Genomic DNA, 16,045 nt, shown 5'->3' on the forward strand with positions numbered 1-16,045 from the left:
CTTAACATTCGTGTCGTATTGCGTGACATGTAGCAATCAATTTCAACCAAATGGAAGTGTCTCATGCGGCAATCGCCTCAATGAGCAACGGTGGCCCTTGATTAGCTTAACCGCATGTTACTGCTTGTTCAATACCACAAACATCTGTACTTTGAAAACAGACTAAATAATATATCATTAAATTCTCGAACGGTTTCTAAATGAACTCGAAACGTTTACGATCTTCCAATCTTATGTTAATTTGACTCGTTACACATTTTAGCATTTTAACTTTACACTTACGTATAAGTTTACGTTACTTTTGTGGTACAAGTTTTATTTCTTGATTAATAAGAAGTATTAAAAAATATTGTACTTTTTTAACCTGTTCCAGATTGAAAGGTGAATGATACAGACACAAGATTACATATTAGATGGGATGGTTGGCGGGTCAATGTTTATGTATCGAATTTTATACATTTCTATTTAGGACTCGTTTGGAAAAGTAAAAATAATATAATAAAATATATAATCAATATTTTCGTTTGCAGTTGTGGGCATTAGTCCTCAGGTCAGTAGACGACGGCAACGCGTTATCTATACGATCGTCAAGACTTGACCTACAATGCGCTCCAATGTATCAATTAACCGTTCAAGTAGAACGTTGCTGTGAGTTAAATACTACTTATAACGTACTCTAGTGTTACCATACTAGTTAAATATTAAATAGTTATACCATATTAAACAAACAAACTGTTTCTTAAAAATACTTATTATTGGAGTTACACTTCATTAGGTGTGTTAACAGTTAAATTTTACAGTAGAACGGAAATTACGTCAAGACGTTAGTTGCGAAAGACAGCTGAATATGTACCTACACGTACATATGTGCACTCGTCAAATACTGATAGTATTTTGTATGGAAGGAAACCGAAAGAATTTTTTTATAGTCACAATAATACGTAACTTGATTATGGAATTCACGTTTATATCGTTGTATATGATTGTTAAATGATTTTCAGCTTTCGTCACGGAATGAGTTTATTCAGAGTATATTCTGTATGCGTTAAGCCTCACTTCGGATTTTACGCCTCTACAACGTTTCGGGTAATCCGTAGTCACGGTGTAAAATCATTAAAATTAAATTGCAACATTTTGCGACTGTTGATTTTTAAATTACTTAATTAAGATTAAATATATAAGATATTTCTAAATCAAACCAAAGAGGTTGATTAAACAGCAGATTGACTAACAGATGTGTTGATATTGGTATTCACTGGTATCGTACTAAATTGTACAAATTCTACTTCATTGTTGGAATGAAAGCGATTGTCTTAAAAGGGCTTGCTTTTATTTATTCGTGCTACTTATATACTTTTAAATTATAAGTAATCGTTGTATTAAATAATAAGGAAAATATTACATAACCCTATTCGGTGTCTGGCTACCTATCCATTTATGATGAACGAGCCATGAAAACACTTAGCGCGGGTAATTAAACTAGAACAGGAGCGCACGCTATCATATTGGCATTCAATTATGCAATCTCTCGCTAGCTTTGACGCACATCCTTGCTCGACCGCAACAAGAACTTGCTGTAAATTAATCGAGAGTATGATTCAATATAATTGTATAAATTAATTCGCTTACATTTATAATAAACAGTGATTCTGAATAAGTTGTAATCTTATATAAGAATTGCAATAGTCGTTTGTTTCAATAATTAATAGTTATTTATTTCAATGTCACAAGCGAATGGCGACAAGCTTTATTATCAGACACCAAAGGTCACTTTGGTGCATGTGTATTGTGAAGCTGAATACCTACTGTCTAAGTTTTGTCGTATTATTTTTTAAATTAATGAACGAAATTAAAATTTTCATGAATTATCAAATTTATTTACTATATATAATAACTTTCATCGTATTTTATATATAAAATAATTAGAATGATTTTCAATTATGATGATATCTACGTATATGAATTCGTATTAAGCAACGCGGAACAGGTTTAAAATGTTAGGCGTTTAAGTTTTATATCAACGGATACTGTAGTAAATCCATGTTGCTATTTATAGTAAAGAATTTTAAACGGGCACGGTAAAGCGAAAGCATCGTTGCTTTGAGAGCGATAGTCTGATAATTTTATTACTGACACACGCACACAAGCACGAAAATCCACGCGTCCTGTTTTAACCAACTATAAAAGACGTTAGTTTGTGAATAAACTCCGTCAATAAAATGTGTGATCCTCTGTTACTTATCATATTTGACAAATGAAGTTTCGTCAATTTCGTCATCAGTTCTGTGTGTGTGAGCCTCAGTGATTATGTGATATGATTTAATTCAACGTGGCGAATATGACTGGCGTGACAATACGTAATAAAGATGTGTATAATGTGTGATACTATTTAGTATCTTATAGGCGGGGTTTTTTAAGATTATATATATATTTTTTTTTTCTTTTTTTTTTAATGTTATAGGGGGCAAACGAGCAGGAGGCTCACCTGATGGAAAGTGATTACCACCGCCCATGGACATCTGCAACACCAGGGGGGTTGCAGGTGCGTTGCCGGGGTTTTAGGAAGGAGTACGCTCTTTTTTTGAAGGTTCCCAAGTCGTTTCGGTTCGGAAAAACCGCCGGCGAAAGTTGGTTCCACTGAGTGGTTGTGCGAGGCAGAAAATGTCTTAAAAATCGCGCTGTTGTGGATTTTTGGACATCTAGGTGGTAAGGGTGAAATTTAGAATTTTGACGAGATGTCCGAAGGTGAAATTCAGCTGCCGGGAATAATCCAAATAATTCCTCGGAACATTCCCCGTGGAAGATTCGGTAGAAGATGCAGAGTGATCCAACATCTCTACGCAGACCACTACCAAAGGATCGAGAAGATCAGAAAGGGCTTGATCGTCGATAATTCGAGCTGCTCTACGTTGGATACGGTCAAATGCAAGGAGCTGTACTGGGGAGCACCCGTCCAGAGGTAAGAGCAGTACTCCATGTGAGGCCGAATTTGCGCCTTGTATAGTCTTAGGCGATGGGCCGACGTGAAATACTGTCTTGCCTTGCTGAGCACACCGAGTTTTTTTTTATGCCAATTTGGCTTTGCCTTCCAATTGACTGCGGAACTGAACGAGGCTCGAAATATCAACGCCAAGTATTCCGATACTAGCTGTGGCAGCTATCGGAATGTTCTCAAATCGTGGAGATACGACGAATGGTGTTTTTTTGGCGGTTAGCGCGCAAACTTGCGTCTTTTTGGGGTTGAAGTGGACTAGGTTTAGCCGGCCACTGTTCGAGAATTTGTTTAACGAAGACGCGATTTCAGACACAAGTTTGTTCCGGTTTTCTTCGAGGTTTTCCCGAGAAATATTAGCACGGCCGGTGTATGAGGTGTCTACGGTACTGTCGTCTGCACAGCAGTGAATGTTACTGATTTGCAACAAGTCATTGATATGCAGAAGAAACAGAGTGGGTGATAGAACGTAGGATTGTGGAACACCAACACTGACGAATTTTTGGTCGGAGCATGCATCAATCAACGATTCAATCAACGATCATCAAATCGTTGATTAAGGGATGCCATTGGGTCCACTCGACTTATGAATGTCCAAGGAAAGAAGTGCTTTACGAATTGCACTTTGCCGGAATTTAACCTCCGGCATCGTGGTATCACAACGACTAATGCCTGTGACTTTCCTTGGTCACCCAGAGTCGAATTCGACGCGAAGAGAGCCTAAAAGATCAGCTCTCTCCTTCGCGGTATGGGCCAATGACTCGCCGTCCTTGTGCAGAGATGGAAAGGAAGGCTGAAATAAATTCCCTAAAACAGCCTTAGCGAGAGACCAGAACGCACGTGTTCCTAAAGGGAGACGCACCAGTCTCTCGCCAATTCTGCCAATGTAATCCGTCTTCGCCTTAGCAATCACGTTTTTGAAGAACCTAGAGGCAGAGTTATATTCCTTTCTGAATGCGCTGGTCTTTACATCACGAGACGCCGATGCGTTAGGCCAGTCATGGTAACGTTCCCATTTTCGGCGTGAGGCCGTTTTGCAGAAACGACCAAACCAGGGCTGGGACTTGCCACCGATGGGCACAGCAGAATATGGAATGAACAGTTCCATACCCTGAAGCACCACATCGGCAACAGAGTCAGCAATAACGTTATATTTTGAAATTATTTAATTGCATAATTAAGAAATCGAGCTTCTGAGTATAATCTATTCTGTAATTAAATAAAATGAAACACATAGTCTAATTTAGTTTCCGTTTCTGGTTTTGTTAGAAGATATCTTTATAAGTTTAGGCTTCTTTAGTCTCTTTAGTTTTATTTTGTATTTTTTTTTGTATCCTATGTAATAAAGGTTAAAATAAATAAATACAATCACTATCGTAGGTATTTTCGAATTTTGAAATCTGTTTTTTTAAATATTACTTATTTATCCATATGTTTAAAAACAACAGTTACCTTTATTTACATTAGGAAATTTAAAAAAAAAAAATATTTTTTTAAAGGAAAGAAACGTAATCTGTATAAATTATAAAACAAAGGCGCTTCCCGCCGTCTGTACCCATAAATATTTTGAACTACTCAACGGATTTTAATGCGGTTTTCATTATTAGCCGACGTGATTCAAGATTAAGTGTATATGCATAATACATGCATATTATAGTTGAGAAAAAAACAGTGAATTTCAAATCGGAAAAAAATACAAGATTTTTCTTTTTATGTTTGTTCTTCAATCTAAACTATTTACTTGACACTATTTTATTAAAATATTAATTGTAATTCACGGTGCGAACATTCTAAATTGTATTCCAATTAATCTAATACTCAGAATCGTGAGATTCGATAAAATCGATAAAAGGTATCGAGGGGACTTTACTTGATATATTTGAATAAAAATATTGAATGGAATGTAATTAATACAATTCATGCGATCGAGAATAAAAGTTCAAGATAAATAGAAGGCGACAAGGCATTAACAGCGGAAAATTATTCTCAATATAAAAAATTTGCTAACGTCACGATTGGAGTTTCGTAGAAATTGTTCAAAGCATTTTAAACCTCGCATTAGCTAAGTTCGTTTTATAATATTAAGATCTTTGTTTAATAACTATTATTATTAAAAAATGAACAAAATTGAAGGTGTCTATAATTTGGACACAAGATTTTCTTCATAAAAAAAACAACGCAATATTTGATAATCATACATAATAAATATTTAAAAAACACCACAAAAATCCGGAAACAGCTTATGTTTTATTCTTACACATCATTTACAAGGGATCCCTTAGGGGTAGCTTCTGGGGTTACGAGATAATGTGATAAGGCACGCGCTGCTAGAAGCCTTAAAGAGTTTTTGTACATGACAAAGTATTTGTACATACAAAAATTGATATCTACCTGTTTGTAGAGCTATTTAACTAGGTGTTAGTGGCTTATGCTCTATATGATGCTCTATATTGCTCTATAATGAGAATAGCTCGGTTTCCGATAAAGCTATCCCGAAACCACATTCCCGAACAATTAAATCTACGCTAATAATTTCAGATATACATAATGATTGATCGATTAATTACTTGCTATTGTCTAAAATACCTATACAATTATTTACCTATAAATCATTAAATAATATTTGCACATTTCCGATGTGCCGTGTGCAATCAACTGTTACTATAACTATGTAAATAATAATAATAACACTAATAATATCCCGGGGTAAGTTTTGTTTGGTTAAACGGAATCACTTAGAAGCTGTTGCTTGCTATCGAATTTTCTCAATACGAAGTTACCATTGTGATGGAAATATTATTGTTGTATATTTTTGAGATCTTATTCTTAGTAATGAGATCAATAAAGGTAAATTATGCATGAATATAAAGCTCTTACTATTTGTAATTATGGATATATCGAGACATTATTTTATAATATCTATTCGTTTTATTACTGGTACTTTTACCTTTATTTTACTTATGGTCGGGCTTTATGCGAGCTCGTCTGGGTATCCTTCATCATATATTCTACCGACAAACAGCAAAACTAAAACATTTACACATTTGCTCGTCCGCCTAGCTATATCATAAAAAAAAAGAATAATAAATCAATGGCACTATTGTGACATTGTAATCTATAATTAGGTACTTCATTAAGATGTCCTAGGTGGCCTATATCTACCTCAGTTCCCAAGGTTGGCCCTTTGGCGATGTAAGGAATAGTTAATATTTTTCATGTACCTATGACCGTTTGCCCGTCCAACTAGCCTTTTTTACACAAAAAACCACTAAATGTTTATGACATACTTGTGCGAGGTTGCGACGAGTAAATAATGAACAGATCAATTCAAAATGGTGACCATAATTACTTAGATCAGAATTGTTAAAATAACATTGTCATTTCAAATTTTCAATGGCATAATATTAGACTCGCTCAACATTGCTTAGATCGGTCGAATTTAAGCGAATCTGGTTCTTGGTGTATGTAAGAACCAAGTTATTTCATTTGAAGTAAGTATAATAAGTAAGAGCCTCCATCGTCATCAAGTTACAGCATTAAATTTTAAGCTACCATAATTTGGGAATGTCAATTATATCTAGACTAAAAGTTGAGAATATCAGTAGTTACCATTGTCACCAATTAAATTATTAAATAAAAGTAAATTCTTTATAATGCAAATCAAATACGAATGTGCAGGCGCAACAAACTACTAAACTCAATCAAAATAGAAATAACCAACCAAGGTACGGACAGCAAGTCCGTGATATTTCAAAGATTAAATAATAAAAAAATAAATATTCATCCTGCATGAAAATGAACAAGTACTAACTCCGCGCTTTTATATCGTCTATTTTATCTTTTAATCCAGTACGCTTTATTCGACAACTTTTATATTCATAAAATTAGTAAATCTCACAAAATCAATAGTCTGCTCACATCGCATAATACTTGCGGTCCCTTGGAGGTGTCATTCTAAAGAGCTGTGAAGTTCTCTTTAACATATCAATTAATTGTAAGAGCTCTGGCCGGGATTTAAGAGCGAACTTACAGTAAATGTTGCGACATCCGGCTTAGCATTGGGCATTGAAATGTATGCAAATATTCCAACCTACTTTGTACTTGTTACATATTTAAAATTTAATTTCTTTATTCAAATGGCAACCTTAATTATTTGTCAGAGCGCGTGGTGTTCGTGAAATTCTCATTATCAGGTAAATTTATGAAATTGGGTCAGATTTTGAATTTCGTATGATAAGTGGTGGACGAACTCACAGTTTGAATTACAATTAACTTCAATTCACATCACTACAACCGCAGCACGGAAGCTAAGCGTTGCATTTGACGATCCCATCTACATCTACAAATCAATAGTTGAAAACATTTATTGAATAAATAAGTTTAAAATATATTTAAATTAACGTAATACTGTATTTTATTTTATAACGTTCCGGGTGTTAGTTTTTTAAGGTTATTCCTGGCTTTTCTGTGATATGAGTGAAAAATTACAAATTATACGAAGGTTTGAAAGCGGGGCAAAATTTAGCAAGGTTCTATTGCATTTATTTACACATAGTTTTTTAAAAGAAGAATATGCCATATTGTTTAAATAATCATCCCCCAAACTAAATTTATAGTATAAGCTAAAATGGTTTAAATGTAAGTATTCTTATTATTACATGGTAACCATTTATAAACATAACTGTATTTTTATTATAGAAAAAGAAAGATGTTTGGGAGTATAGCTTAAATTCTGTCAATGGAGCCACGGTCACAGCTTATTAAATAAATATTCATACCAAGCATATGTTCATAATGACACAAGTCTCTCTCATCTGACCATATACTCTTAGGAATTACAAAATTCCTCATGTAATAATAAAAATTCTAGATCTGACTACGCTAAGCTTACAAAGCGGTAACAGGTTTATAGGATAAACCGGTCCATATAAGTTATATTTAATAGTGTACCTACACTACTACCTACGGGCAGACCCGTCAATAGTTATACCACCCACTCACCAGTAATTCTACCGCCACTCAGCAAATCCTTTGCATACTTTGTATTACCGTGTTCCGATTCAAACGATGAGTGAACCAGTGTATTTACAGGCACAAGGGATGTAAAACGCTAGATGAGGTGTAAAAAGTGGTTTATGTTTATCTTAGAGCCAATGTGAACGAGAGTGAGAGAAATGAAATGTTTATACATACATATATCATAACATTAAAATGCTTAAATGATTAATTCTGTAAGCATTTCTTATCGAAGCCAGTACCAGTCAATTTCACGTTATACGTTCGATATCGGTTATAAAATGCAGTCGAATATGGCTCGCTCGTAAACGTAATGTTATGTGGCGAAGTGGGCAGCACGTGGGTGGACTGGATTGGGGTTTGAACTCGTCGGATGCAGTTTGATGACCTATATCGATGTACATGCATTTGCTACTATTCTTATTTCGATTTCTCTTTACCTTAAATCTTAAGCTTAATTCTTAATTATTTATGATTTTTTTTTAACATAAATTAGTTGTAGGTAAAATTCGGATGATATTGAATGAAAATGTTAAGGCAGTGCAGTTCACTTCAATTACTTTTTTCCCTGTTTCTCGTTCGTTATTTTCAGCTATGCACGAGCTAAAAATAGCGGATCGGCTTACTGTTATCAATACAAGGATTTTAGTAATAAGAGGAGAAAACAGTAAATATATTTGAAACATGAAAAGATTATGTTTGTATTTCGGCCACTGGAGAAATATTAGTAATTTCAAAACCATGAATGTTTTGGCATTAATATTTAAAACAACGACATTTAACAGCAGATCATTATATATGTGTATAATTTAAAATAGTCTTTGCCCGCCATAATACTTATTCATTTCAGTTTGTCTAATAAATTAAATATACTACTATCTTCTGTTTTCTTTCAGAATCGACTTCTATATTAAATTTCATTAGAATCCGTCTTACCGTACGTGATTGAGTTACGAACATCTGAACACACAAACTTTCGCATTTATAATTAAAGTAAGATAAGAACTTAGATAAATACTAACGTTGATACAAACTTTACAGCTCAATTGCAATTATAACAGATAACTAAAAAAAAATTTTATACAAATATTACTTTATAACTATTTTTTTATTATGTGCAAATGTTTAGAACATACAATGGAAAAAAAATTGCATTGTCGGTTACACATAGGAGAATACTATCAACAAGGAAAAACACACTAATTACACAGATCATGCTTATAATTCCTTATTCGTTAATTTTGTTAAGGGTTGTAGTTGCTGTATAAAAATGTATTTAACTATTTTTTTACCGAAATAATTCGTTGCACTTCATAAATGTAACAATTATGATTTTTCGTAATTCCTGTCAATATTTCATAATCGCCAATTTTTACTTTAAGAAATCCGAATAGATTTACGGTTTAGTCGGAAGACTAATGAGAACAGCACCTTGAAGTAGGTTATGCATAAAGTTTAATACAATCATGTGACAAATACAGCGTTAAAACCATCACCTCCGTATGACGTAATGAAATTGTTGCATCAAAGATGGAAGCTATAGAGGATGCACTTTCAAGAGAATATGTTCAGCTCGTTGGTTTAATAACTTCATAAATCATACATGAAAAACCAATAAAGCGAATAATTGGACGAACGCTTACAGCGACGAAATTATCAGGTCATTTTCAGGAATACTGAAAACTATTCAAGTTATGTAAGCTAATTTCAACCATGTAATTATTAAGAAATAAAGTTCAATATTTAAATCAGGCTTTTTGGACATTTAAATTAAGCCGCAGATGACGGAAAATCATTTGTAAGCTCTTGAAATTACGGTCTATTTTGGTTTAAAATACTGCAAGCAATGAGTGTATGTTATTATACAACAACCTGTGAACCGGCCAATAACCCTTTATGGCGATCAATTTATTAGACAATAACAAAACAACGGATTCGTCTGTTTTTGAAAGCAGTGACTGGAAGACTCTTTTTTAAAACGATTTGTGTATTTTTTTACTTTAACGTGAACGATGTTGTTAGATAGACACAATTAATACTCATAAATTAATTTCATATTTATGAGATAATATAGAGAGAGGACTTTTTTGGATTTATGAAACACTCAAAGATTAAGTAATTTTATTCTACAAATTCATGAGCATGACCTCAATATCACGATTCTCGATGTTGAATATGGAAGATATTTTTTTTTTAAATATAATAATAGCTATTTGCGGACTTTTCGGGCAATGAAGTTAACCAAGCTCTTTTTTGAAGGTTGCCCCTGAGTGGGCGCATAGCTGAATCTAGATAATCTAGGTTAAATTAGAGGACACGATGACTATTAATAAAACCTAAAAATTATTTATAGAGTAAAGTAAAGTAAAACACATAGTGTGTTGTAAAATGAACTAATTGAACTGTAACAAAACCTTTTTAAACTTATACTCCGTGAAATCATTTTTTTACATATAAATTTGCTCTGCCTTTTAATAATAGTTAAAAATAACTCTGTTCTACCTGTACCTAATCATTTGAAAGTCAATTCATTTATTTTTAAATTCTCTTTAGCCTTCGAGCGTAATTATATTAAATATCTAAATAAAGTTTAGCATATTAGTAGGACCGTTGAAAAGCTAAAGTAAATTTATTTTTATAATAAAGTAGCTTGGTTTTATAATCGTTGTGCGTACACGCCGACCCCGATGTGCGGTCGTCGCACCCCGTCCCCTATCAGCTTACTCGTATTGATACGGACTTATTATATAGGCCACCTAGGACATCTTAATAATATTACGAAGAACCTAATTGTCGATTACAATGTTACAATACTGCCATTGATTATTATATATGGCAGATATCGTCACGTAAGGAGACCTTTTTCTTACTCTCTGTCTTTGTCTATTCTATTATTTGAAAGTTTTAATTCACAGGAGATTTTTAATAGCAATTTTATTTCTTGTCGTTTAATTATTTTCTAACACTTTTAATTTATTTCATTGTGACGGTTTTTTAATCCATGATATAATACAAAAACTTCGTTCCAACCGGATGTCCCAGGACATCTCTCGTTATTTTTAAAACATAATAATAATAACGCGATATGTTAAACGTTTTTGACAAATATTTCTAAACCTCTTAAAGTTATAAAGGAAAATAAAATAAAATAAAATATGAATTTGCAAATCAGTAAAGTTTTAATGTAGCTAATGAATGAAGTTAAAGAGATTTCTCCTTTTCGTTTAATAATCTGTAAGAACTTACTAAATACGCCGGTACATATTAGTTAAATAGCAGTCAATTGCATATAAAATATACTATTTCGAATTTTTAGAAAACGTCGAATTCGATAACACAATTTTAATCTATGTTAAAATTGTGTTTTTATTGTTATTTGTTTTTTTCTTTTTTCTCATTATTTTTTATACTCAGTGTTTCGTTATTGACAAATTAATTATTAATTATTGTTATTTAAATATTTACTATTAGCAGAGTAAAGACCGAATACTTCAATAAGTAAGTAACACAATATGTGACGCCACTTAATAACAAAAATACAAAGTTAGATTGATTTAATTTAGTTCAATAGGGCTATACATATTAGTTGGAGTGTTCCTGTTCAACTCAAAGCTGAGTACACACGACGGTCTGGTGGTCATAGCAGTCTTTGTGTGGATCTTCCTTATTGTCTCCGCCCTCATACTGCAGTAATGATTCCCTTTCAACCACTTCGAAGACATTAAACCAATTAATATCTATCAGTATACCATATAAATATATTAATAACACTTGGTGTGTCAATTTCTCGTTAAATTCAATTAACAATAATATATGTAAAACTATATCACTTTAAATATATGTTTAATTATAATTCATATGAAGTTCATGTTTGAAAAGTTTATTTAATACATTTAAATTGAAATATTTAGATTCACATTGTAATATTAGTAATAATAATTTCGGTTTTCCGTTATTTGATCAGATCGGTGAAACAATGAATTAACTATTTTAAATATTTTATTATGTATTGTGTCGAAGTTTACGAGACAAAAGTTTTTCAAACACAGCCATCGTCAGCCAGCGGCTGACAAGTATCAAAACGCACTAATTAATCATTACTAGTGGTCGCCCATTGGCCCAATTACGACCGTAATTAGTTGCTAATAAAACATATAAGATACATTGATTTGATAGATATATAGAATTATACCTTGTCATAAGTCATATTAAGCTTAATAAGCAAGCAAGCTATGAGCGTCAGCTGAGCATCTGCTAAGCTGAGCGTCATGAGCGCAATATTCTTAAAACGGTGTTTATAGTTTTCACTTCACTCATTTATATATACTAGTGGGTCCTCCCAACCTTCGCGTTTAATCAAAAGATTTTTTGGGAATATCGAAACCTAAGACAGGTTGATGACAAAATGGTGGAAGCTCTTTTGAAAGAAATTTTTAATATTAACATTAGTTCAGTTAGATTTGGAGTTTGTTAAAATATAATATAAAAAAAGTGAAATGCACTTTAATTTTGTTTACGTTTTTATGATTCTTTATTATACAGCCGTAGTACCGCTGTCTAACCAGCCAATAACTTTTTTCCGCTCTCGAAAATTTATTCTTTGTTAAATCAATTTAGTAAATTTAAATCAACAATCCTCTTTAATTATCTGCACATCTACGGCTGGAGCTCTTCAAATTGCGACTATAACCGGGACTGGGACAAAAATCGGCTTACGCTATTAATATGTAAGATTTAGATTTAACTAATATGTAATGTACTAAAAAATATAGCATTTACACCATTCGTGTACATATCGCAGAAGTTGCAAACAAAATGTCAGTATTTTATATTTGAGAATTAATTACACTTGTCAGTCAGTAATTATCAGAATAAGCCCATAACTACCAGAACTTTAAGAGGCTCTAATGTGATACGAAAAAAAATACAGATACAACATTGTATCAAGATTAATATACGGCGATGTTATAAAGATGGAACGGAGAAGAATATGACTAGAACAATTTAATCCCAATAGAAGACTGCGGGTTCATAACCGGGCAAGCATCAGTGAGTGATGTACTGCATTATTGTTTTTAATATCTTTCTTGATCGATAAGCTTGCAACATCGAGTAAGCCTGCGCGTGGAGGACGAATGTATGTCACATATGTAACCAACCCGCTTCGGAGCTTCGTGGCGGAATATACTAGAAACTTTATTCTCATTAATAAACAAGATCTTTTTCTATGATAATTTACAGGCTGATTTTAGGAAATAAAGGTGTGCGTGATAAATCTGTTTCAGTAATATAGATTCAATATTTTCATAAGCAGAAACAGCTGATATATGTGTCATGTGTGTGTGTGTAAACAATCCGTTGCTAAGTGATTATCTAATACGAACTATCGCAATATCGTAAATAAGACTATTAATCAATATAACTACAATTTCATTCATTTGGTACGATATCTTTTGCTTCGGTCACTGGTTCTTTGTGTGAATTTTGCAGTGGAGTGCACATTCGTGTTCATCTCTTTGCTTCTGTCTGCGTTCATTAAGGAGAGTGCTCGTTTCGCCACTTATTAACTGGTTCATTGGGTTCTAGCTTTTAAACAGTCTTGATTAAATAGTGATTCTTTTTATGAAATTATTGTTGTAGAATTAGTGGGGGAAAGTCTTTCCTTCCCTTTTCCTGTCGTGTCGTCATCGGACGCCTGAATGGATAGATATGATGATGCCACCTCCACATACTGAATAAATAAATTAAGCACAGCTCAGTGAGACATGATTGAATATGAACCCACGATCTTTGTTTAAGATCCATACATTGTCTTCACTAGACCATTAGGCTCTTGTATATCAGATTTTTCCAAACCTCTTAAAGCTTTACAACCTTAACAAAGAGTTATCATATATTGTTTACTGCAAAAACGCATTAAGTCGAAGCTTTTTTCGTCAACTTACATTGAAAAAATATTTTCCACGAATAATCCTTTTATGTTAATGAAATTTTATAGTATTTTCAGTATCTGGCTTATAGTTTCATTCTAAACATAAGTGATAGAATATTTAACAACTGATGCGAAGCTTCAGTAATTAACTTCTACTTATATACAGAACGAGAATATACATGTTGGTTTATAAAGATGCGTAAAAAAACATACATCCGAATAATGTCCACAAATCAAACACGTTTAATTTTATTATTATTTTTGGTATGTATGTTTGTAACATACGACGTTTCATCAATGATAGATTTCAATATCGATTACAATTTCATCATATTAATTTAATTTAGTAAAACTTATTATAAATTCGACACATAGATACCGTCCAATAATACATTGCGATTACTTTCATGGTTGTATTAATAACAATTCATGTCATAGCGCGTTTAGCTAAAGCAATGGGATACTCCACCACCCAATATTCGTTTAATTAGTGCCTTTATTTCTTTTTCTTTCTCTCTGGAAAAACGCGTTACGCGCTTCCCCCACGTTATAGAAAGTGGGGGGTGGGGGGGGGATTCTCCGGAGCCCTGGACGCCGAGTGCGCCCAGGTACGCCGGGTTTACCCACTAAAAAACCAGCGGTACCCTCTCCGTCTTTCGGCGGGCGCCACGGGATCGCTTGCGCATGCTACCGTGACGCCCTGACGGTCGGCCCGCCTATGCGGACCTCCAACACCTAGAGGGGGTTCTCGGGGTACTGAGACCCCCCCTAGTCCCTGCGACGCCAATTGAGGCGGGGGGAGAAGGTGCGCGTAGCGCTTCTTCCTCCTCCCCGGTCGTCTTCGGCGGAGCGGGTCTGCAGCGGCATCCTCTTCCCGCTCCCGCACCGCGGCTTCCGTCTGTGACATCACGTTTTCGCAGAAGGAGCGCATCTCCGACCAGCACGTCTCACTACCGAGCATTTCGTTGACGATGCTCGGCAGCGGGAGGTGTCCGCCCATAGTGGCCGCCAGGGTGTGTCTCTGGGGCCTCCACGCAGCACACTCACTCAGGGTGTGGTGCGCCGTGTCGTCTGGCGCACCACACTCGTGGCAGGAGGTTGACACCTCCCGCCGCGCTATTCCGTGCAGGTACTTACCGAAGCATCCGTGCATGGTAAGTACCTGTGTCATCCTGAAGGTGGTGTGCCCTTCTTCCTCTCGACCCAGCGACTCAAGTGGGGAAGGATCGCCTCCACTGTCGCCAGGGCCCCGTGGGTGACCCCAGATCCCCTTGCCATCGGGCGATCAGGGCTTGCTGGGCTAGAGCCCTGATCCGCCCGACCTCCGCCGACCCTGGACGGTCGCCGCGGTTCCTCGCCTCGACCCGGAACCGGTACACCTCCGCGAGCACCTCCACCTGGAGCTCCCAGGGCGGATCGCCCGCGACAAGTGTCGCCGCAGTCCACGACACCGTACGGTACCCTCTGATGCCTCTCACCGCTATGACCCTCTGCGGCTTCCGCAGCAGGGCCCGATTGTCAGCAGTGAGGGCGTCGACCCAGATCGGGGCACCGTACAGCGCCATCGACCTCACTACGCCGGAATAAAGACGCCGGCATAGCGATCCCGGCCCCACCACATTCGGAAGGGTTTAATTATTGCCTACTGCAACCACATCTGCTAATCAAAACTGGTTAATCGTCAACGAATCAATTGTCGTAATTAATATTCAACTATGTTAGTGTATTAAGCATATTTTAACATATTTTATTTTTCTATTTATCAAGATCATACTTTAGTTTTTTATAATAATTATTTATAAGCATCTATTTTATTTTATTTCTCTCTTCATACACTTTAATGTTTTTCAAATTCTTCTTTATAATTAAATTAATTTTATATAATATAGACACGTATTAACGATATAAAGTTATGAGGATACACAAACTGTAATTGGAAGGAGAATATTATTACACTTTCATGTAGCTTGGCAATTTTAATACATATCATTATAATCATTTTCAATATATATCATTTTTAAAATTAAAGCCACAATCTGTATATATTCTACTTCTTGACAAAGACCTACTCCAAGAGAATAACCTCTTAAAGAGAAGACACGGAA

General features: G+C 34.9%; 2 protein-coding genes across 2 annotated transcripts in view; both read right to left on the bottom strand.

Moving 5' to 3' along the window:
• Pico (pico) overlaps positions 1 to 16,045 on the bottom strand; it is a 107,454-nt gene that overhangs the window by 77,457 nt on the left and 13,952 nt on the right. The gene's annotated exons all lie outside the window — the stretch shown is intronic.
• On the bottom strand, positions 11,615 to 15,505 carry LOC135194639 (uncharacterized). Its single transcript, XM_064220288.1, has 3 exons — positions 15,402 to 15,505; positions 14,787 to 15,175; positions 11,615 to 11,745 (listed from the first exon to the last, which is right to left on the bottom strand). Exons 1-3 carry the CDS (start codon positions 15,503 to 15,505, stop codon positions 11,615 to 11,617), a joined length of 624 nt encoding a protein of 207 aa, XP_064076358.1.

This window comes from Vanessa tameamea, chromosome Z (assembly GCF_037043105.1).
Source record: "Vanessa tameamea isolate UH-Manoa-2023 chromosome Z, ilVanTame1 primary haplotype, whole genome shotgun sequence".
In the NCBI taxonomy this organism is placed as follows: domain Eukaryota; kingdom Metazoa; phylum Arthropoda; class Insecta; order Lepidoptera; family Nymphalidae; genus Vanessa; species Vanessa tameamea.

Coding starts and splice junctions, on each gene's coding strand:
- LOC135194639 (XM_064220288.1), bottom strand. CDS start 15,505: ATGGCGCTGTACGGTGCCCCGATCTGGGTCGACGCCCTCACTGCTGAC. Junction 15,176..15,401: donor GCGGTGAGAGGCATCAGAGG/GTACCGTACGGT, acceptor CCCTGGCGACAG/TGGAGGCGATCCTTCCCCAC. Junction 11,746..14,786: donor TGCCGCTGCAGACCCGCTCC/GCCGAAGACGAC, acceptor GTATACTGATAG/ATATTAATTGGTTTAATGTC.